The following is a 23,762-nucleotide window of genomic DNA, read 5'->3' on the forward strand; positions in this document are numbered from 1 at the left end:
ATACATTTGAGATTGTGATATACTGTCATGAATAAAAACGCGTTCCAAAAATCTGATTTATGATTATTTATTCCTAGTCACTATTGTACTTAGTGTATGAAAATAATCAGCGTTCCAAAATAGTTACACACAACAGTTTGGTATTTTTTATATTTTCTACATATTTTCTTTTCTGATACCCCAAGTCATGGCTTGCTATTTTTTCCAGACAATGTTACACAACACACCAGTCCCTAATGTATTATTTGAAATAATTGCAGGCCGAAAATAAAAGAAGACCATATCACGTGGTATAAAAATTGTTCGATGACATATTGGCAGGACTTACATAAATTATACAATTTGATTAGGTATGTAGACAATGAAAATTAAAACACAAAAAAAGATAATAAAATGAACAAGCTGTGAAATACACATAGCAGGACATAGCTAATGAGTGGAATTCATATTATTATAGATTATCTGTAATTATTCAAATGTAAAAAAAAAAAACATGCTTTGTCTACTATAAAATACTGGCTAATAAGAGCTTCTATATTATAAGGAGGTGGCCAGTTATATGGTTGCACAAACATTTCTATAAATAAAGGGTGGATTTACTCAATCTCAAGTGGATTCAGCGTTTGCCAATTTTAGAAGTATCATCTGTTTTGTTCACAAGATTCCTAACCCCAACATGGGTGTTAAATTCAACTGGGTTGATCTAGTTAAATCCAATGCAGATTGGACTGGCATTTCTCCCTAATTAGGTAGACCTGGGGAAACTCATTGTTAGTTTGGAAGTTACAACGAGTGCAAGAGACCAGAATGTTCACCCATGAATAATTAATTCTCCAAGGTCTTTCACTTGAGAATATTTTGTACGTTTTCCCTAAAATTCTAACAATTTGTGACTCTGACCTGGGCCAAAAATAAAAGTTTTTACTCGAAGACATGAATGCCTCTATACACTGTACGTGTTCTACAATATAGAAAAAATGTTCTTGCTTTACTTTACCAAAGTAAATGATTTTGACAAACTTGTCAATAAATAGAAGCTATAAAGAGACTTTTTATTTGTTCTGGAAAAACTGAAATGTTGAAGTCAGTCGTTCATTTACAAATTCATGAAAGTGCTCCAGTAATTCTATTTTTTTCTATGCCCAGATGAATTAACAGTGGCCTAAACTGTAACACTCTTATGTCTGACTTGGAATTCTAAAATTAAAAATAAAGTGAACACTAAATATAGAACAGTCTGCTGGGAGTAAAAAGACTAGAAGATTAAAATTATTTTTTTATTAAAAACTTTTGAACATCATTTATCTAATGTGGAATGGTTTGCTTTGTTTTTTAAAGGAATACGTCACATAAATATTTTCTTTCCTAATATTTGGTAGATACACCCCAACAGTAAGCTCGTTTGAGCAGGGTCCCGTTCATCCTATTGTTCCTGTAAGATTTTGTAATTGTCTCATTTATTGTTAAATCTCCACCTTTCGTTATATTGTACAGCGCTATGGAATTTGGGGGCGCTATATAAAATGCATATAATATTAAAATAATCTGATTGGCAGGGCAAGATTAACCTTAAAATTACCCCATGGGTTAGACAGGTGCCCAGACCATAGACTTGCTTGGCCCAGAAGGCGGGGGGATGGGGTGGTATGATGATATCTTTAGGCTAGGGTCAGTGTGTTAGGGTTAGCTTTCAAACTAGGGTTACTGTTAGGGCTATGGTTACTGTAAAGGGAGGTTTTCACTTTCAGGACAATGTTAGGACATACTTGTCTCAGTGCTGCCTGAGATTAGGGGGGGCTACAGTTTTGGGGGCTGCAAATATATTTAATCTGCCCATTAAATTATCATATATTATATAACTTATATATAACAAAATGCGGGGATCGCAAATGCCCATCTATTTTTGTAAAGCTGAAATATTCTTTATTTTATTTTTGGGTGGTATTGTCATGTTTTCAGAAGTCATAATGAAATATTTATTATAATTTTGTGTCATATTATGCTTAACAGAAGCTACATCTCCGTCTCTCAGTGAAGTCCTCTGACTCTGACCCACCCATTGCCATATTTTTCATGAAGAATGTTTGTAATCGTTTTCTTTTCAGAGTAATTTAATATAGTTTTCTCACTGTTAACAAAGTAATAGGAAACAGTAAATACACTTTTTTTTGCGATTCTCTACAGCTATGCCTCTATTTGATGCACACAACAAAAAAAGACAATTTAGAATTTAGTTTTTAATTTGGTTAACCTCATGGCTAAACACAAAGTGGCCTTAAAGTTGCCTGATGTTGACGGTCATGATGAAGCTTTTGGAGACGTTAGATGTCCTCTGATACCCATCATTGTTTTCTCCACTGCTGAAGAATTTGTTAAGAGTTTCTTTACAAGCTAGGATACACCAGTGACATTATGGATCCACCCGACAAGTCTGGTTAAGCGACTGTATACACCAAAATATTTGGGGATGCCACAACCAGCCCCCCAGCTCACCAGTCCAAATTGGACCCATCGTCCTCGTGGCACTTTACAAACCAGTGGGCTACCGGAATCACCCTGAAATATAGAAATATCACTCAATAAACACAGCAATATCCTTACTCACTTATATTGATCCCAACTATAACTCCTAGGCTAAAAATGTCACCCTCTTATATCACCTCCAGAGTATATACAAAAAACTCAAATGAATGCAAAAAAATAATGTACGGTAATTTTAATCAAGAAAAAAGTTTAAAAAAGGTATATATTATATATATTAATTTGAGTACGATATTCTCTTGATTTTGTTTTTGTATAATTCCTAAGCTCTCTACCCCCATCAGTTTGTTGGCGTTAACAAATTCATATTCCTATTTGTGGGATCTCCTGGGGATATTAATCTTTTGCTAAGTTACAGTCTACTGTATATTCTCTTACACCCTGAAATTGTGTTGTCTATTCATATGTTTATTTTGAAATGCATGCCTACACTTGTCCTTGCTGTTGTGACATTACAAACGTGTTTGTCACTTTAATAATAATAAAAAAAAAACAACCAAATTCATATCCCAGACAATTCTAATATCATCAGCTTAAGGAAAACATTTGGGGGCCAGTAATATCATAAATATATATATATTTATTTTTTTAATGAACACACTAATAGAAGTATTAATTTTATGGAAGCATTATGATTATTGTCTGTGTTACTGAAGTACAATAAGAGCTGCAGGCGGTAAAGATACATTGTCAATTAAACAAACAAATGAAGAATAATTAGCTATGTCATGAAATCAAAGATGTATTCGATTGGCTTCTAAGTATATTTATCCAGTCATAATGCAGCTAGAATGCAAGTTAGGAGGACGAGTGATTAAAACATGCACAAATGAGAAAATATTTAATGGCTCTTCCTCTATCTGCTAGTAAAACACAATACAAATAAAATCAAAAGCTATATTCCATACATTTACAAGAAAGAATTTAAAATGTTTTCTGTTATAAAAATCAAACTAAAATGAAACACTACTTTTTATTACATGGTATGCAATGAATATAGAGCAGATCTGCTATTTCAATTTTTTCCAATTATTTTGTGCACACAAAATCAATGTGGGAATCTCCTGGGAACCTTTTTTGCGTTGCTATGAGAACAAAACATTTGCAACCCAGTGCCCTTATCATATGAGTCAGACAAATATGAACAGGGCAACATTAGATGTGTTTTCAAATAATTTCTAAATAAAATGTCAGCATTCAAGTGATAGGGACAATTCTGATAACATTTTAGTTAACAAGTATCCAGGAGGGCAGATAGAATAGCACATTAAAAATGGATCTGTCTCCTTTCCAGACTTTTCTTGTTACATTTTCGTATCCGGAATTGTCTATATTATTTGGGTTTTTCTTTTTCAAACAGTATTATAGGGGTTTGATTTCTGTTTACCTGTAAATAATTTTCTGCAAAGCCTCAAGTGTGCAAAAACAGTAAGTAAAATCATGGATCTCTTTTGGAGGCAAGACAAAACACATGTAGCCTCCAAAGAGAGGCTGAATATAAGTTACACAGCATGAATGCATCCTGTTCTAGAGAAAGTCAAAACATGCCTTAGGGAGACACCTGAACCTTAATATAACTCAAACGTGAATTAAAGCTTCAAACAACATATTAACAGGCATAAGCAATTCCTCATAAAACCTAGAGCAGGGGTAGGCAACCTTTTAGCAGCACTGTGCCGATATAGGATTGTGATGTCCCATAGCGTGCCGGTCCTATTTTTTTTAAAAATGAGGTGTGTATGCTGCCGTATCCTGCTTGTGTTATTTTTACTGTAATTGCTTTGTATCGTTGTATTTGTGCATATATGCAGGGCCGTCTTTAATATTGACTGGACCCTGGGCAAAGCATTTTTTTGGGGCCCCCTGGACCCTGTATCCCCTCCCCAGGCGTGCAATCACGTCCTCCACCTCAACGCAGTGGCGGACCTAAAGTAGAGAGGTGCAAGAATTTTTTTGGGCCTCCCTGTTGCACGAGTGATTAAAAGGTAGATCCCCATCTGTCATGCAACTCCAGTAATTGACAGCTGGGGCTCTACCATTTACCCATGTTTCCAGGTCTTAGCACTAAGCGGTTTGTTCGAATGTAATGTGTGTTCGAATGTAAACATGGAATATGTTTGTATGTGGTGTTGGCGTGACTGCAAGCATGTATTTGTGTAGTGTTGGTTTTTGAATTCAGGGGTGTATTTACATATAATTTTGGTGTGTAACACAGACATGTGTTTGTACGTAGTGTTGAAATTTGAATGTCGGGGTGTATTTGTGTATAGTGTTAGTGTGTGAATGCTGAGATGTATGCACATATACATGCACACAGAGATATATACACACTGAAACATACACACAGACATACTGACATACTGACACACACACACACAGATATACTGACACAGATTTACTGACACACACACACAGACATACTAACACACACACACACAGACATGCTGACACACACACACAGATATACTGACACACAAACAAACTGACACACACAAAGATATACTGACACACAGATATACTGACACACACACAGACAGACATACTGACACAGACATGCTGACACACACATACTGACACACACAGATATACCGACACACACACATATTGACACACAGACATACTAACACACACTGACAGACATACTGACACAGACATACACACACACAGATATACTGACACACACAAAAATTACACTTTTAAACCCACCCTCCAGTTTCCTACCTTTCCTGCTGGTGGCTGAAGGTGTTGGGAGTTGAGGTCTGGCTCTCTAGGCCAGCCCCCATCCACTCTGCCTACTCTTCTTTCCCGCACGCTCCTCTCTTTGTGGGAGGAAGTGATGCACGGCCGTCACTTCCTCCCAGCCTGTTGCCAAAAAGCAAGGGGCCTGCTCGCGCTGTTAAAGCGCCTCAGTGCGCCACCGGGACCCTGCTGACAGAAGCCCACCGGGTGGCCCTTTGTGCACGGGCCACCCGGTGGGCCTCCTTAGTGTGCGTATTACCGGCCGGGGGTTAGAAATAGTTGAGGCCAGCGGGGCTCACGGTGCAGCTGCCCAGTTTGCCCCACGTTAAAGACGGCCCTGCGTATATTAGCTATTATATTGTATATGTTCATGAGTAGTTTATGGTATTGTGTATGATACATATGAATGTGAGTTGTGTATGGGGGCTGCTTGTGGAATTGTGTGAATGGATATGTCACATTGTGTGTTTGGTAGTGTGTGTGGGGGCTGTTTGAGGTATTGCATGTGAGAGACTGCATGTGGGGTTGTGTGCATGTATGTGGATTGTTAGTGGTGTTGCGTTTGTGCAGATTATGTATATGTTTGTGTGTGGGCTGTCCGTACTATTTGTATGAGGGATTAAACAGGAATGCAAGATTCTGCATTCCTGTGTATATCTAGCAGTCTGGGTGGCTTCTCCAGGTTCCAGTGGGGACCAGACCGGCCAGGTACAGGTCAAGGACAGGAGCTGCAACAGCAACTGCGAGCTGCTCTACTACAGTGTGGATTCCTATTCACAAGTGCTGTGAAGTGATCTAAGATCACTTCCTCTACGTGCTGCAATGCATAAATTGAGGATTGTCTTTCACCACCTTTTCGGATTAGCAGATATCTGAAGTTTTACTGGGACTCCTGATAGGCCAGAGCCTATTTGTCTCTAGCAGCCTTGAGTGCCGTGCAAAGACACCTCGAGTGCCGTGCATGGCACTAGTGCCGTAGGTTGCCTACCCCTGACCTAGAGTATTCTATTAACCAACCTCAACAATAAAAAGAATGTAAAGACTAGATATCATGGCTTAAGTCTACAACAGAAAGTGATAATGCAATACACTAAATACGTAGTTAATCTAAATAGAGGAGAAATATCCTCAGAAAAAATATATATTTGTATGCTATAAAGAGAATAAGCCAGGCTGGCCTATAGAACATCACAAGCTGTAACACATGCAGAGTTAACAGTTTAATACCATGACAATAACATCCTGAGTCAAAACATTCAAAAAAATACAGCAATGAATGGATTTCTAAAGTTTAATGCCTAGAGGCAATCCAGAAGAAGGACCAGAAAAATAGGTAGCAAAACAACCCTGGTCGGAGATGTGACGGAGCTATAAAAGAGGTTTTAAGTCTGATGATGTCCTCAATGATGGGTCAGTGTCATACCAGCCTGTCCACAAACTATGAAACGTGACACATATAACCATAGAACAAAACATTCTGTGTAATGGCTGCAGGGAATGTATGGAGTCTAACAGTTGCTGCTCGTTCACATCTATTTTGCTTGCAGTGGACAAGTTAGATTCAGGAGCAGGCCAGTGCTCACTTACGCAAACTGCACGGCTCTGTGAATCTTGGCCATGCTGTGCTGGGAATTTCAGAACCGACGTTAAGGGAGCACAGTACAGGCTTACATCAGGTAATGGAGGCAAAATATATATGGGCAATGTGGCATGGAATGGATGTGAGTATAATAAAATTTAGGTATGTGGGTATAATAAAATTGATAGAACTGTGATATATGTAGGCGGTGTGGCTTGTGCATTATAATATAGCTTGCAATCATATTTGTATTATATTGAAACATGGCAGTACGTTTTATTAGCCAAAACTATGGGCACCCAAACCACTTCAGTTCATTGAAGTGGTCTGGGTGTAATGTCCCAGGCCCCTTAACCCTGCAAAGATAATTGTTGCGTTTTTTGATAAACAGCAATAATTACATTGGAGGTTAACTTCACCTCTAGTGGCTGTTCACGAGACAGCCACTAGAGAGGCTTCCAGGTCGCTAGGAGACTTTTAGACTATGCATGAGTACATCTAGCGTCACCCAAAGCCCCATAGGAAAGTATTATAAAATGCTTTCTTATGGAGGGAAGTCCTAATGCAAGCATGGCGATTGCAGAGCATGCGCATTAGGTCTCTGTGCCAACTAATGTTGGAGGAGCTTCAGCACTGAAATCAGGTAAGTGACACCTTCTGCACCATGAGATGGGGGGCACGAAGGAGGAGGGCACTATAGGGAGCTATAGTGATAGGAAAACAACTATAGTTTCCCTTTAACTATCAAGACAATGTTAAGGCTACTCACAGACTTTTGTAACAGCAAAAATACTTGCTAAAAAAATAATAATCAGAGTGAACATTGATCACAGTCCACTGTCAGTGCATGTATAATAATTGAAAAAAATTATTTCAATATATGCTAATTGCAGTGTGTTCTAAATATTAAACACTTTACCTGCAATTCCAGGTTGGTTTTCTGCATGGAGGATAACCTTTTTTTAACAGTACAGCATTGTAGGAGCAGGGCTTGTTTGTGGAAATCCTTTATATTAAGGATACCAGGCCCAGCATGTGAAGTTGCCTGCTAAAAACTCTTATAATAAAAATACAACCTCCTGTCTATACAATGGAACCATTGCCATGCTTACATGCTGAAAACCATTATGGAAAGGGAACCTCTTCCAGCAAATGGGCAGGATCTGCCAAAAATCACTATCAGTGCTATTCACTAAAGTAAGAATACTAAGTGAACTTAAAGTGAATTTTAAATTTAAGGCCACAATAACTGAACCGCAAAAACTCTAATTCAGCTATGCTTCCAGTTCAGCTACTTGGTCTTAAATTTTAAATTTACATTGAATAGGTGAATAACTATGTATGTTAAAAATACATTGGGGGGGGGCAGAGCTTGGCTTCCAGGCTGCATGGACGTGCTGAAACAGAGCTCCTGAGCATAATGGCACGATTCGGGGCAAAAACCCCAATAAAACTGCACGCACAGCACCTGGAGGGTGACAGCATAGTCGGGGACACCCGGGTAAACCGATTGATACCAGTCATTAACCCGCTACTTACCGGGAACCGGCACCAGCACCAAGAGGCCTACCCGAGGCCCTGTAGGGGAGAGGCGTCCGCTCTCCTCGCGGGCGACCCTGCGGATAGAACCTCCACGCTACTCACCTCTTATCCCCCCCCTCTGGACCGGCGGGGGTCATCCTGGTACGCACTGTGTGTTCGGAGCCACCAGCTACACGAAGTCACGAAAAAAAGATAAAGCAGTGCTGGCGCCCAGACGGCTCTCCCAAGATGGCGACCGTCAACAGGCTGCCTGCACTGAATCAGCTACAGCAAACGAAGATCCTCCAAGACACCGCACAGCGCCTGAATGCAATATTCAGCCGCTTCTGGGCGCAACTCAGAGACCGCAGGAGAGCAGCACAAATCACACAGAATCCTGCACAGACGGCAGGTAAGAGAGGCAGCTGGCGGCGGGGACAGGGAAGTGTACCCTTGGGCACAGCGACAGATGACCCACACAACCCCAAACCACAGAGCCTACCCAGGCTGAAGGCCAAATGGCCGAAGACCCGGATGCATCACCCACACGCACGGAGGGTTTATCGCTGCAAGCGGCCAAAGCCCATCAGGCCCTCCATTGCCCCCGTCAGGGGAAGAAACTCAGGCTCCAGTAGTTGCAGAGTTTGTGGCGCCAAGATGCAGGCCTACATAACAGCCTGGGGTTGGAAGGATATCTTCACACTGCCCACCGCTGCTGCAGCCTTCAACGCCACACCAATCAATGCTCGCTGCTTCACAAGAGACGGCATCGGCTGATAGTGACTCTCTACACAAAGCCTCCAGACAGGTCAGCGCCAGGCCCATCATCACTCAGTTTAAGCCTGTTAAACTAGGTGTCCAGGACTGACAACCATGGAGAGCAGAAAGCATGAACACTCACAACTCCGGGCCACAGTGCCTTACAAGCAAACAGTAATGCTTAATGACGAGCAAATGTTATATTTCTTTTTTCTTTTCTGTCTACTGTTCTGATCTCACATCACGCAAGCTACACATTATACCTTAAGCGTCAACAAAGCATGTTAACCGCATCATTTCTCACTATGTCTATGAGTATGTATAGCTAAGTACCTCTCTCTTAATCGCTAATTTAGAACCTTACAGACAGCGCTGCTTTTATGTTTTGCTCTATGTCTCTAAGCTACCCGAATCTTAAAGATAGCGTAACAAGCAACCATTTAATTACTGCATAGGGAGACAAGTGAGAAGTAACACTATCAAGTCAACTATTAGAATACTCTTATATGTACATTCTCTGCACAAGCCATGTTTTCCTCCTTTGTCTCTCCTCTATTTCTCCATGGCATGTGCATTATGCTAACATATTGAAAACTAAATGTAAACCCAAACTACTGTAATATTATAAAAATGTGCCTATATAACAAATGCCATGACATGTAATACCAATGTTTACCTATTCTACTGGATGTTGCTGTTGTGGCGCATACCGGCTATTTGTTTATTCTGTGCACACCCAAAATAAAGAATAAAAAAAAAAAAGACATTAACCTACAGACGGTCATTGTTATCTCCTGGAGAGCCTGAGTATGATGTCAGGATTTATAGGGGAGTAGAGCTAAAATTGCTGGAGCTGTTAAGAACTCTCTGACAGATGACTAACATGACTAACTAAGCTGGCCACTAGATGGTGCTCAAGTGCCATGACCTCACTAATGTAAGCAAAATAATTACAATACAGTAAATTAAGAAAATTAAACAATAGTAAAACATGCAAATATGAATATTTTGCCAGAGGGACTATCAATAGCTGGAGGGACTATTATGTGCAGGCAGGATGATAGGGGGATGTGCTGCTATAACATTTCCTAATATCTTGAAACTCATAAGGAGGAAATTATATCCTGGAAATCCTACAATCAGCAGAAAACAAACAAACAAACAAACAAACAAACAAACAAAAAAGAGCACTTTGTGCAGAATGGAGGGAGTGATCTCCTCAGAACGAGGAATTGGGAACTGGGAATTGGGAACTATCCTCCAGAGGTGAAGCAGAACTTGGGACCCTCCTATATTTGATGTCACCGTGCAAGTGTGTTGTGTGAGGTCTGATATTATATGTGAGACCCCGTGGAAATTAACTCAGGGCTAATCTTTCCATATGCGAGTGCTTGGAAAACAAACTGTGCTTAGGCAATCCTGAAGGTGCTGGCTAGCACAGCTGGTACACATGCAGGGTTTGCTGACACCCCCCTTTTTTTGGAGGACTCAACAATCATGTAACCAGTGACATTATAAACACAACAGGCCCCTGTCCCTTCCCAGTATCCTCTTTAATAACTCTCAATAAGGGAAGATGTAGCTGAAGTCTCCTTCACGTCTACCTGTTCTTCCTTCTGAAGTTCCCAGGGATGGAATAATTTAATTACAAGTAAACATCATACTAACTGTGGCGAAACCGACCTCGCCACGTGTCCTTGGAGGGGGCTGCTTGCCTGCCTCTTGCCTTTGGACTATGGACCAGACTTTATGGGAATGTGATACCCCAGATAGCTATACCATGGAGCCTATTCATATAATGAAAGACTATGGGAAAGACTTTAGCTCCATGGCAATTGTACTGTGTGAGTAGGATCTGCGCGCTATTCGGTAGTTTTGTGCGTGCAGATCCCAGCTATCTGGGGATAGGTGAAATGTCTGTGTGTTATGGTTAAAAAGTAACTTTCTGTATTTTAAAGTGTTTTATGCCTTTCTGTAACCATGTGGTTAATGGAGTCTGCCTCTAGTCCTAGATAATTGGATTACTTCTCCAATTAACTCCAGGGCAGAAGGGAGGAAACCAGGGTGCATTGTGGGGATGTTTTTCTGCCAGCCAGAAAGGAACAAAAGATACTTTTAGTAACTTTTGAACCCCTGGTCGGATTCATGCCATTTTTTAATATGTTGTTCCCCTGAATGGATTGATTGTGGATATGTATTTTTATGTGAATGTGATGTATGGTTTTAAAGTTATGAAAGTTGTGTAAAAGTATATTTTACACTGTATGCATAATGGGATTATGTGTCACACTAAGGGGAGGGGATGTGTGGGAGGTAACATCTATGTGATTGGTTATTTTATGCCTCCCCCTGGGTGTGGCCTGTATGTGTGAGTTGGAAATAAAAGCCAGGCTGGATGAGCCAGTCCAGAGTTCCTGTTTAACCCTCAAAATGAAGTGTCGTCTCGTTCTTGGGGGGAATTGGATTGTAAGCTGACTGCCAGGAGTGTAAGCGGATTGTATGCTTTTCTTGTTCAGCTGTTCCAGTTCGGAGTGTTATCTTGTATCCAGTTCGGGAGTTTGGTGTTCTGCAGTAGCTGTGCCTGTCTCTCAGAAAGGGGATTATCGCCTAAACGGATTTTAACCCCTTGTCTGCTGAAACGGTCCATTACACTAACCACACCAAAAATAGGTTTCTCCAGTAAGTTAAAGGGTTAGTCAAGAATTATTACCCATACAGCCCTCTTGCATGGTTATGATTCCAGTAGTATCCTGGCTCAGTGCACCTGGAAATGAGGCAAACTACTTAGCAATGGTTTGCCTTCCTACCTGAGTCCCCACCGTCCTCCGAAGGTCTCTGGCAGTCTCATAATGCGTTTCTAACTTCTGCAGAGCTGCAGAAGCCAGAAGCTGATTCCATTGCCATTCCTTGGCTGAGAGTGTCAACAGACTGCTCTCAACCAATGACTGACATTCTCTGCAATGAAATTTGCACAGAATTGACATTAGCCATCCCGGAATTCTAGTTTCCGGATAACACCCCAACAATGCTGACATTGGTGGATTTACACCTCTGGCAGGATAGCTGTTGAACTCTGTATGTGCATTGTTTTATACTGAAACATTTCAGACTCCAGGCACGATGACCTCTTCAAATAACTGAAGTAATCATGGTGCTTGAAATAACCCTTTAAGCATTTGAAAAGGTGACCAATCTGCTTTCAGCTCTGTTTCTTATCTTTATATACACCAGTGCATAAAAGCATAGATTTATTTCCATAAATCAATATATAAATCCCTTAATGTTTTATTTAATAGATTTTCACCCTTCATATGATATAGTGTAAAATAGAATAAGACATCTATCAATCTATCTATCTTTGTTTATTTTTAAGCATAGTCATTTGAACTTTAAACATGACAAAGTTGTGCTTTAAAAGTTTGAATATCTTTGGAGAATTGGTAATATATGTACCATTTTTAAAGAACACATGAGTGAGCAGGCAAAACACATTTTTTTCATTTCTTATGGGATTCATATTCAACTGTAGGTTATAACAGAATGGTGCAATCATAAAACGAAACATGGCAATAAAGAAAAAATAAAATTACCCCTGTTCAAAAGTCTGCATACCCTTAGTTCTTAACATTGTGTATTGCCCCCTTTAGCACCAATGACAGCATTTAGTATTTTGTAATAGTTGTCTATGAGGCCCATTCGTCTAGGCAAAATGCCTCCAGGTCATGCAAAGTCTTCGGTTGTCTTGCATGAACCGCACGTTTGAGATCTCTCGATGATATTCAGGTCAGGAGACTGACGGCTCATCCAGAACCTTCACATTTTTCTGCTGTAACCACTGGAGGGTCAACTTGGCCTTGTGCTTGGGGTTATTGTCATGCTGGAAAGTCCAAGAGTGTCTTATGTGCAGCCTTCGTTCAGAAGAATGCAAATTGTCTGCCAGTATTTTCTGATAAAATGCTGCAGTCATCTTGCCATCAATTTTCACAAGATTTCCTGTGCCTTTAGAGCTCACTGCCCCTCTCCCCCCCAAAAAAAAATAACTTCAATGAGCCACCACCATGCTTCACAGTGGGGATGGTGTTCTTTTCACTATATGTTTTGTTGACCCCTCTCTAAACACAGCGCTTATGGTTGTAGCCATTAAGGTCTATTTTGTTCTCGTCACAGTATGCTAGAAGCTGTGAGGTGTGTCAAGGTGTTGTCGGGCATTTTGGAACCGGGATTTTTTGTGGCATTGGCTCGGTAAAGGCTTCTTTCTGGAAACACAACCATGCAGCTCATTTTTGTATAAGTATCCTCTATTGTGCTCCTTGAAACAACCACTGTCTTTTTCCAGAGCAGCCTGTATTTCTCCTGTTTTTCTTTGTATCTTTGTATCCCAAACAATTATTCTGGCAGTTGAGGCTTAAATCTTTCTTGGTCTACCTGAACTTGACTTGGTATCAAGAGATCCCTGAATTTCTTCTTAACACTTCTTAAAAGTGATTGCACAGGACTGTCTGGCATTTTCAAGGCTTTGGATCTCTTTTTATATGATTTTCCATTTTTATAAAGTTCCATTACCTTGTGTTACGCAGGTCTTTTGACAGTTCTTTTTTGCTACCCATGGCTCAGTATCTAGCCTGCCTGGTGCATCCATGTGAGAGGTAACAAACTCATTGACTATTTATACACAGACACTAACTGCAATTTAAAAAGCCACAGGTGTGGGAAACTAACCTTTAAAGGACCACTCTAGGCACCCAGACCACTTCAGCTTAATGAGGTGGTCTGGGTGCCAGGTCCTTCTAGGGTTAACCCATTTTTTCATAAACATAGCAGTTTCAGAGAAACTGCTATGTTTATGAATGGATTAAGCCTTCCCCCTATGTCCTCTAGTGGCTGTCTCATTGACTGTGATTTTCACAGTGAGAGCACGCCAGCGTCCATAGGAAAGCATTATGAATGCTTTCCTATGTGACCGGCTGAATGCGCGCGCAGCTCTTGCCGCGCGTGCGCATTCAGCCGACGGGGAGGAGAAGAGGAGGATCGGAGGAGGAGAGCAGGAGGAGATCTCTCCGCCCAGCGCTGGAAAAAGGTAAGATTTAACCCCTTTCCCCTTTCCAGAGCCGGGCGGGAGGGGGTCCCTGAGGGTGGGGGCACCCTCAGGGCACTCTAGTGCCAGGAAAACGAGTATGCTTTCCTGGCACTAGAGTGGTCCTTTAATTACCATTTTTACCTGTGTCACTTTGTGTGTCTGTAACAAGGCCAAACATACAAGGGTATGTAAACTTTTGATCAGGCCCATTTAGGTGATTTCTGTTATCATTATGATTTAAAAAGGAGCCAAATAACTATGTAATAATAAATGACTACATGATCACTAGCCTTCAATAAAAGACATGTTTTGCATGATCAGTCATATTTTCAAAATCAATTCCAAAATTTCACAATTTCTGTCGGGGTATGAACACTTTTAAACAGACCTGTATGTACCCATTATTCATATTCCTATAACATTGCTTAGTAAAGTAAACTGTAAACCAATGATGGTCATTTTATACCTCAAACTTTACCAGTAGTCAGAATGTAGGATTTTCCAATCAAATTTGGTCTTTGAGGAATGGTTTGAGTACCAATGCTCTAGACTACAATGTATAACCAGCCTGCACCCTTAGACCACATTAGAAAACTCACCAGACATGCATCTTTGCTTCCATCACGATATCCAGCACAGAACATCCTCGGTGATATTTGATAGCGGTAAAGATCTGAGCAGACATCTTGAGATACTATTTTTAAATCCACCTTTTGAAGTGTATCAACAGAAGGCCCTACATTTTCAAGTAGAAGGGTATTAGGTAGGTACTGTAAATCAATATTTTACCAGGAGCTCAGTGACAAGTACAATTGCATTTTGTATTGCAAGAACGTAAATCAAAAACAAAACAAAAACCTAAGCAACAGCATATAGTAATATATATATTAAATATAATAAGTAATATACATATTGAAAACCGCACTATTTCCAAGATAGACACAGTCTACAGCAGAAAAAAATGTGAAAAATCTAAACAGTATATATTCCTCTCTACAGTGTATTTAGTGCCAGCTTTTCGACCCCAACCCTAGAACAACCTACAGCTCCAGAGCTGTGTATCTTGTGAGGAATTATTTTCCCTATCCACCAACTTCAGACTTCAAGACCTAGAATACCACCATAAATTTAAAATGGACACAATCAAATATTCCTGCCACATCACTGCACCAATGTTACACTGCACTTCTCTACATCTACAACCACAATACACTTCTGTAGTCCAGTTATTGAGCATGAGTTCTCTGCTTTTCAATGAGATACTTATCCTACAACCTACCAGCTTGACTACTGTCCTTGCACCTTGGTCCTTTCCTGGCTACGGTCTTAACACCCACTTTAAGACACATCTTCATCGCTCACACCACTGTGTTCCGTCATCTCCAGCCAACATAACTGTATCTCTGTTCCTGGTAATTTGGCATCTCTATTACTTGACTGAAACCAAATAAACTATTTACGTTATCCTAACCAAAACTAAAAATCACTTCATCCCTCTGTTTTCTTTGATGCTGTTAAGCATCACTTCCTCTTTCAAACTGGTTTTTTTTAACATCTGTGAGACTGCTCTTCCCTTGTTTAAACCATACTTCTCAGATTGTTTTTTCAACACCTCCACCTCAGGCTTCTATTCTTCTCCACTACCTCTTTCTTTTGGTGGACTTCAAGGTTCCATTCGTGATATTTGTCTTCATCTATATCTAAACAGCCTCTCTTGTAAAACGTATTGATTCCTTTATATACCTGTATGCTGATGACACATTTACCTACATCTCATTATGTCTTATATCAATCACTGTCTGTTTGAAATCTCTTTCCGAATGTCTGTTTGCCAAGCAAACGTAATATCTCAAAAACAGAGTTGTTAGTATCCCTTATAGAGCATTTCCAGTAGAGAAAAATATGAAAAAATGTGTTTTGTTTCAATTTGTTACTTTTCAAATTTGTTTTGTCTGAATATATATTTTCTGAATTTCCAATGAAACCTAATTTGAGAATTATTAATTTTCATAACAAATTTGGTTACTCTCTGAAATTCAGATACCCATTATTCCCTATGGGGAATGAATAAAGGTGGCAGTTACGAAATTTACAAAGTACTAATTTAGGGAGCTATCTACTAACCAGCTGAAAGATCAAAATTAACAAAAACCCTTTTCTTAAGTCACTAATTTATAATGCTTAAATATGGAAATACCATGTAAGGATAGCAAGCTAGAGAGTTATTTAATAAACAGCTAAACAGTAAAAAAAAATAAATAGAAAAGGTCATGCTTAAACAGTCATCCAAATAGTATTTGCATGTTGACCTAGACTCACACTTTACCATGGATCCTGTTCTCATAAAATACAAGGTCTCCAGGGGAACTAATTTACTAATTAAGGGGAATGCAGTAACAGAAATGAACACAAGAGTTATGTAGAGCAGATGCAGCACCTACCATACTCATTGGCTGCACCCCAGCCTGTCACCCAACAGATAGAATCAGTTGGGATGTAGTGGGTGCCCGAAGGCAGGCAAACAGGCTGAACGTGTGGTGACGTGAGAGGAACTGCATGATCTAGGAGGACAAGTGCCACATCATAGTCATGGGAATCCTCATCGTAGAATGGGTGAAGGACCAGTCGGGTTACTTTGAAGGACATCTCCTTTTGGCTGCTTCGACTTAGGCGTATCTTACCTAAGACCACTGTCCATATTTCAGGTGAAGCAAATCTACATCAAAAGATTAAAAAGAAAAACTAAAGTGAAAGAAAAATAAGATTGTTAGAGAAGAAAAGTGTTAGAAGAGATAGGCAAATGAAAAGGAGTGCTAAAGTTAGAAAGCACACAAAGTTGTTAAAAATACACAGTATAAATCAATACATTGTGTATTGGGGAATCTGATAATCTTTGTAGGTAACAGTTTATATAATTTGATGGATAATTCATTGATTGTTATGGGAGCAGCATTAACCAAAATTAGATAATGACATGCTTATAGCTAAGTAAAAATAGTTATGCTTGCTGCGGGAGAAGATAGCAGCTTTTTGAGCTATCTCATGATACACCTGGCCAAACGCTAAGCTAACGACTGTAACCCAGCACTATATCTCTCAAAAACAGTTCTCAATTGTTGATCCCTAGTTTTGGAATGTTACCAAATAATAATAAAGGCAAGTATAAGCATTTTACAATCTAAACCCATCATGACTTTCCAAGGGGGATCTGGACGACTGTTAAGACCATTTAGATATTCATAGAAATGAAACGTATACTTTCTATAAATCTCGAGATTAACCCCTTAAGGACACATGACATGTCTGACACGTCATGATTCCATTTTATTCCAGAGGTTTGGTCCTTAAGGGGTTAAAAACTATGGGAACTTTTTTATGGCTAATTTATGTGCTGATATTCACAGAATAATGCCTCAGTTTAATAAGCTTTCTAAATAATTCAATATTGTTAGGAAAACTTTTAAATCTATGGAAATTTTTGTAAATAAATAATTTGCGAAAATTTGCCTAACAGTATTGAATAATTTGGAAAGCTTTTTAAAATGAGGCCTTAGTAAGTAAGTAAATGGAGAATTAGAAGATAACCAGAAAGACCTGAGAAAATCACAAAATGTCACTGAGCTAGCAACTTAAGAAGGAAGACTTCAAACCCTGGAGGTTATCAGGATAATGTGGACATCAGGGCTCAAAGAAGAAATATTGAGCTACAGGAAATACCTGAAATTATCAATGTACCTGTTTAAAAGCTTGCTCCCTAATGTACTGCAGAAGTTACTAGCTCTTGATTTTTGCAGTAGTCTGGATAGATCCCATCAGTGCCTGGACTGTGATCCAAAGGACATAATTGGTAATTATCGTTACCTACATAATAAAATGATGCTCCCAGCTTCGACCAGGAAACTTCCTGTTAGGGTGATGAATGATGCTGAAGTCCAGATCTTTCATGCTTACCCTTTCGAAGAAAAAAATTGCTGAAACCAGTCAAGCAACTCTTGATCACAGATAGTATTAGGTCCAAGTGGATCTTCCCTTTTAAGTTGAGTTAATAGGGAAGGAACTGCCCACTCTTTCTCATATTAATGATAAAGATTCCTTTCTTAGGGGTCTTAGGTTACCAGGAATGGATTTACAAGGAGACACTATAACTCATCCAGAAGATTGACACCTCCAAGAGCGATTCAAGCTCTGTGTCTGATTCTCATCAGCTGAACTTGCCCTCTATACCTGCAAATAATACATTCTTAAATATTTTACTTCATGTCTTCTTTGCAGAGGATATTGGTAAATGCATATCTGCCTAAAAGATTGGGTTGCCAGAACAAGACCACAAAGAGACTGGCTTAGACTGCTAGTTTTTGTTTATACCAAATCTATATTTTGCATACTTTTGATGCCTGTGCCTCAAGGTCAACAAGGTCATTTTTTTCATTTCTCTGTGCCTTGTTATTTAGCAATATATTATATTAAATAAACAGATACTTTTTTTCAAATGGCTACTTTTTTTTGACACATAACAACTGTGTTTAGCAGTTTTTTTTTTTAAATTGTTGTTGGATATGCTAGCTATGTTGAGCAAATGATTTGGGCCTCGATTTAATATTTTGCACAAGCTTTTCAAATTATTTAATATTTAGAAAAATACTTTAATATTTTAATGGTTTTTGAGATATATATATATATATATATATATATATATATATATATATATATATATAGTTATGTATAATATATTCTTCTAAATTTTGCTATTTTGAAAAAATAAGTTTGAAAGTTTATCCAAAAATATTTAAAAAAACATATTTAAAAATCTTAAATTGGTGGCTTAGTTGGTGGTCCCAACTCTTTATTGCGAAAAGAGTATTAGGTCTTTCTTTCTATAGGGGGACTAACACCCAAGAACACTCTCCAATTGATATACATATTATTACTAGCTTGCCAGTATCATTTATTTTTTCTTTATTCATAAGCCTGTCAGCGTTCAATTATATAGATCTAATGAGGGGAGGAGACTATCGGAGCCTGCCCTGCACACCGAGGGTGGATTGCATGACAGCCCTCAAGTGGAATGCAGACGTAATCACTGTACACCAATGAAGACCGGCACACCGGAATTGACGTCAGAAGATGCGAGGTGAACACGGAAGACTGGGAATAAGAAAATATTGATTAGAATAGATGGCGAACAGCTGGGGATGTGAGGGAACACCTCCTGGACCACCAATAAGAAGATTCAAGAGACATATATAAGGAGAGATTTAAGGGGGGAGGGGTGCATACTGCTTTTTACATTGTGATTTCTTGTGTGATTTGTCACTTTGTGTATTTATTTTTAAGAGGAAGTCTTTTGGGATGAAACATGTAGGACCACACCTAGCAACATTTTATTTAATTGTGTCTTTACACATTGATTTTATACTTTTTACCTTGAGTCCGACTCTTCATACTGCAGTGCTGTTGAAAAGAGAGGAGGTGATTTGGATCAGCCTCCATTTACATCAGGGGTGGAACCCTAAGGCGATATACTGTTCTCCATCCTGTGAGTACAACCCTATTAGCGCTTTTTATATTTTCTTTACAGTGTCACACTATTGATGTTTTTTTTGTAGATTTACAGCTGTATTCTCCATTTTGTTGGTTGTTTTCATAGAAATGGTTGTGACCTGTGCAAGATGTCCAACAAATATGACATCACTAAAAGGGAAGTATAAAGTGTTGCATCCACAGGGTCCTTTAATTTCAAAGGACACCTGTAGGTGGCGTGATATTGCAAGGGAAATCCGGCAACCTTGCATATAGTGCAGAGCTATCTGCAGTTCACTGTAGAGAATGGCGCATGACCTCTGAGTTGGAAGTGTCTAAGACCGCAGCGTTCAACCTAGTGAGTGCAGTGTGGGACCGGGATCTTCATGGCAGCCGCACGGCTTGCCTAAGTATGACAGTATGTAAACTTTTGAGCACAACTGTACATATTATTTATATTGATTGCTAGGCAAAGGCAACGTAAATAAAAAATGTTCTCATAATTCCACAAGCATTCAACACATTATGAAAGCAGATGTCTAACACTTATGCATGCTCAGTGAATTATGGGAGTTTGAACATGCTTATTTAATGGTGTAATGACACCTTAGGTGCTCTAAGTGCTTCACAGCAGTTTTAAACTTCATGGATGCACCCTATAGCAAAGGTCCATCCTTGAAATCTCAAAAGTAAGTTTCATATTGAGTTGCTTATACAGGATTCTTGCACCATGACGACTTCATAAACTGAAGAGGGCATGGTGATTGTTGTAACTCTGTCCTTATGCAAAGTCTTGTTCACTGTCTTGGACAATACTGGCATTAAATGCTACTAAAATTGAAAAGAATACTCCAAACTGTTATTGTCACAGAATAATGAGCAAACCACAATAAACAATAAGCAATAATAGTTTTCCTGCTTAGAGATCAAATTTAGAACATAAATGTGTGAAGAAACACAAACACATATGCAGGAATTTGACATACATATAATATTGTGAATACACTCCCTAGATGGTTAAAGATAGTAAGCATATAAATTTTTTTAACTTCCGAAAAATGATGGACGTTGATGAGGTTGACCACATGCTCACAGCACAGAACGCTTCCTCTAACCATGTAGACATAGTAGTATAGGCTACATATTATGTGTTGCTGTGATGTGCATGATGATGCTTTTTTTTTTTTTTTTTTCTTTTTTCTATTTCAGACAATACCAGCCTTTTATATTCTTTCAAGCTTTCTGCATCTTAGGCCTTGGTATATTTGTCATCATCAATGTTTTTCTCTCCCTTCTTTTTCTTATCTATATGACTTTAATTTATATAAAACATTAATATTACTCCTCAAAAAAAAAAGAAGAAAAATAAAAAAAAATAATAATTACTATAACATAAAACAGACAAACACAACATTCACACACGATGATGAAACCCTCTTCGATAGTCTCTCTGCCTTGTTATTCATAATATTGATATATGAAAAAAAAGAGAACATTTCTCTCTCCCCTTTCTCTTACCCCTTTCTCTCTTCTTTTTTCCCTTTCCCTTTCCTTCTTCCTTTTTTCTGCTTCCCCCGTCTTTTCTCCTCACCTTTCCCCTCCTTTTTGTCTTACTCTTTCCTTTTTCCCTCCTTTCCTCCATCTTCCATTTCTCTTCTCTCCCTCTTCTATATATATTAATCTACTGCCGACAATTTTTTTAACCACTTATTTATATCAAATATATATTTTTTCTTCAGCTTTCTATTCAAACCTTCCTCTATCCTAAGTTGCGAAATTAGTTGGTTTTTTACTATGTCCCAATTCGGTAGATTTTTAGTTCTCCACCTTCTAGCAATAGATATCTTTGCTGCTATTAATGCATGGGTGAAAAAGTGTTGTAAATCTACATTAAACTGATGAATATTCAAATGTAATATTAACATTTCCGGAGCAAAAGGAAAGTTAGATCTGGTCACCATTTCAATTTTGGACAAGAACAATTTCCAAAATTCCTTAAGTGGAGGACAACTCCACCAAGTATGTGCACAATCTCCCACTCCCCCTTCACATCTCCAGCATATATCTGTTTTACTCTGGTCTATTTTGTTTAGACGGCTAGGAACACAATAGAGTCTGTTAATAATCTTAAAATGTAGCTCCACTAAATTTAGGCATTTAATGCGCCTAGCAACTGTCAGCCATGCTCTATTCCAGTCCTGTCCATCAATTTTTTGTATTTTTAGATCTTTCTCCCAATTTTTTTATCGCCGGAAGCGTCAAGTCACCCTCTAGTTGTCTGAATACCGAGTTACATTTATTTAATAGGTTTTTCATGCCCATTCCTTTCAATAAGTTTCCTAATTTATTATTAAATTCCCATTTCTCTTTATTTAGTGTTTTGTTCAAATAGCTTTTGATCCTCTTATAGTTAAATTTCTCAGTTTCCGGGAGACCGAAATTAATACTTATTTGTTCAAACGAATTAACCCTGGGTGTGCATGACGATGCTTAATGAAAAATGTTTACAAAAAATTATGTTGCCAGCAGCCTGGAAGACTGACAACATAGTAAGATAGCCCAACATGCACAATATGTTATTTTTTTTCTTGAGATTCAAACATTGTAAAAAAAAAAAAAAAAAAAAAAAAAAAAGAAGACTGCAGAGACAGGATCCTTGCAACATAACCACCTCAATGAGCTGAAGTGGTTTTCGTGCTTACAGTCTTACAAGGTTATTCCCTAAACTCCAAATGGCCCCGTACCCCGTGGGGTAAAACCATCCCGTGCAGTACTGGACCATCTGGAATGCAAAATCCAGACATAGTTCATACTGTCTGAAGGAGTCAGACACAAGGTGCTCCAATCGTGAATAATATCTTTATTTTGCCCAACTAAAAAAATGCAACTGATTGCAATCACCAAAAAAACTCCAGTCAGGAGCCTATAATATAAATAAACAGTGGGTTTGGCATTCCTTCTGAGTATTGGGAGGTATAAGCAAGCAGCCAGTACAATCCTCCTGCAATGCTCATTCTACTGGGTCTGCCACTAACCACACCACCAATCGATGCATTTCATGGGAAGGTATCTTACTTCATCAGGATGACAAGGAGTGTATCAGTCACCCTTTGTATGTGCCCACATGGACACAAAATATCCACTTATACTATACAGATGGCAGTAACTAATTGGTCACAAATTAATGTGATATTCACTTGTGTTATTGTCCTGGAATTGGCTTCTAGAGTTGTTTTCCACTTGCCATTGAGTTCTTGATGATGGCTGTTATTGCCTTGTTGACTTTGTATAGAGCCAAGCATTCCAGTATCTGTGTGTGGCATTGTGTCAAAGGATTTTTCTAGGTTGTGCACAGATTGGTCTGTCTGGTCTTAGAATCCCATGTGACTGCTCTGTCTACCAGCAGTTGTTGTATTGCTTATGCTCATTTGCCCATCAATCTTGGAGGCTATGATGCCTGACAGGCATCTTCCATGTTGTGGGGAGGTAGGTGATTGGTTGGTAGCTAGATAGTGTTGTTCTCTTGTGAAGGCCCATCATGACCAGTATTAATCTGTAATTAATCAGTAATAACTGCCACTGCTAAGGTTCTTTTCTTGTCTGCTTTCAGCTCATGTACAATGGATTGTGTAGTCAATCTAGTTCTAGTTGTTACACTATCTTCCTCTTGACAATGTTCAAACATGTTTCATGTAGCCCCTTTCTTTGGGTTTGCTGTTGTAGTAGCAGTCAAGCATGTCTTGGTTCACTCTTCATGTCCAGGAATGGTTTGTTCCAGTAGCCCACTTGGTTTTCCTTGGTTCCCTAGCAAACCTTGTAAACCAGGCAACGTCCGAGCCATCACTCTCTTGGTTTGTGTTACTCTATTATTGAGGAGGGCGGGTGTATGTCTTGCCCAGGGACATTCAAACCTGGGATTCCCTATTCTTAGGCAGTGACATTACCACTGTGCTAACCAGTCAATATATATATATATATATTTTAAAAATAAAGAATAAAGAAATGCTCTTGCACTCACGCTTTAGT

General features: G+C 39.0%; 1 protein-coding gene across 2 annotated transcripts in view; it reads right to left on the bottom strand.

Moving 5' to 3' along the window:
* Positions 1 to 2,093: 2,093 nt before the first annotated feature.
* The window catches only part of TMPRSS6 (transmembrane serine protease 6), a 126,869-nt gene continuing 105,200 nt past the window's right edge, over positions 2,094 to 23,762 (bottom strand). For both annotated transcript variants that reach the window (XM_063426508.1, XM_063426507.1), the window contains 3 exons: positions 16,658 to 16,932; positions 14,816 to 14,952; positions 2,094 to 2,556 (listed from right to left, as the gene is read on the bottom strand). In XM_063426508.1, the coding sequence (XP_063282578.1) occupies positions 2,392 to 2,556; positions 14,816 to 14,952; positions 16,658 to 16,932 (577 nt within the window). In that variant the 3' untranslated portion in view covers positions 2,094 to 2,391. The remainder of the gene's footprint in view (positions 2,557 to 14,815; positions 14,953 to 16,657; positions 16,933 to 23,762) is intronic.

The sequence above is a fragment of the Pelobates fuscus genome, chromosome 7 (assembly GCF_036172605.1).
Source record: "Pelobates fuscus isolate aPelFus1 chromosome 7, aPelFus1.pri, whole genome shotgun sequence".
NCBI lineage: Eukaryota > Metazoa > Chordata > Amphibia > Anura > Pelobatidae > Pelobates > Pelobates fuscus.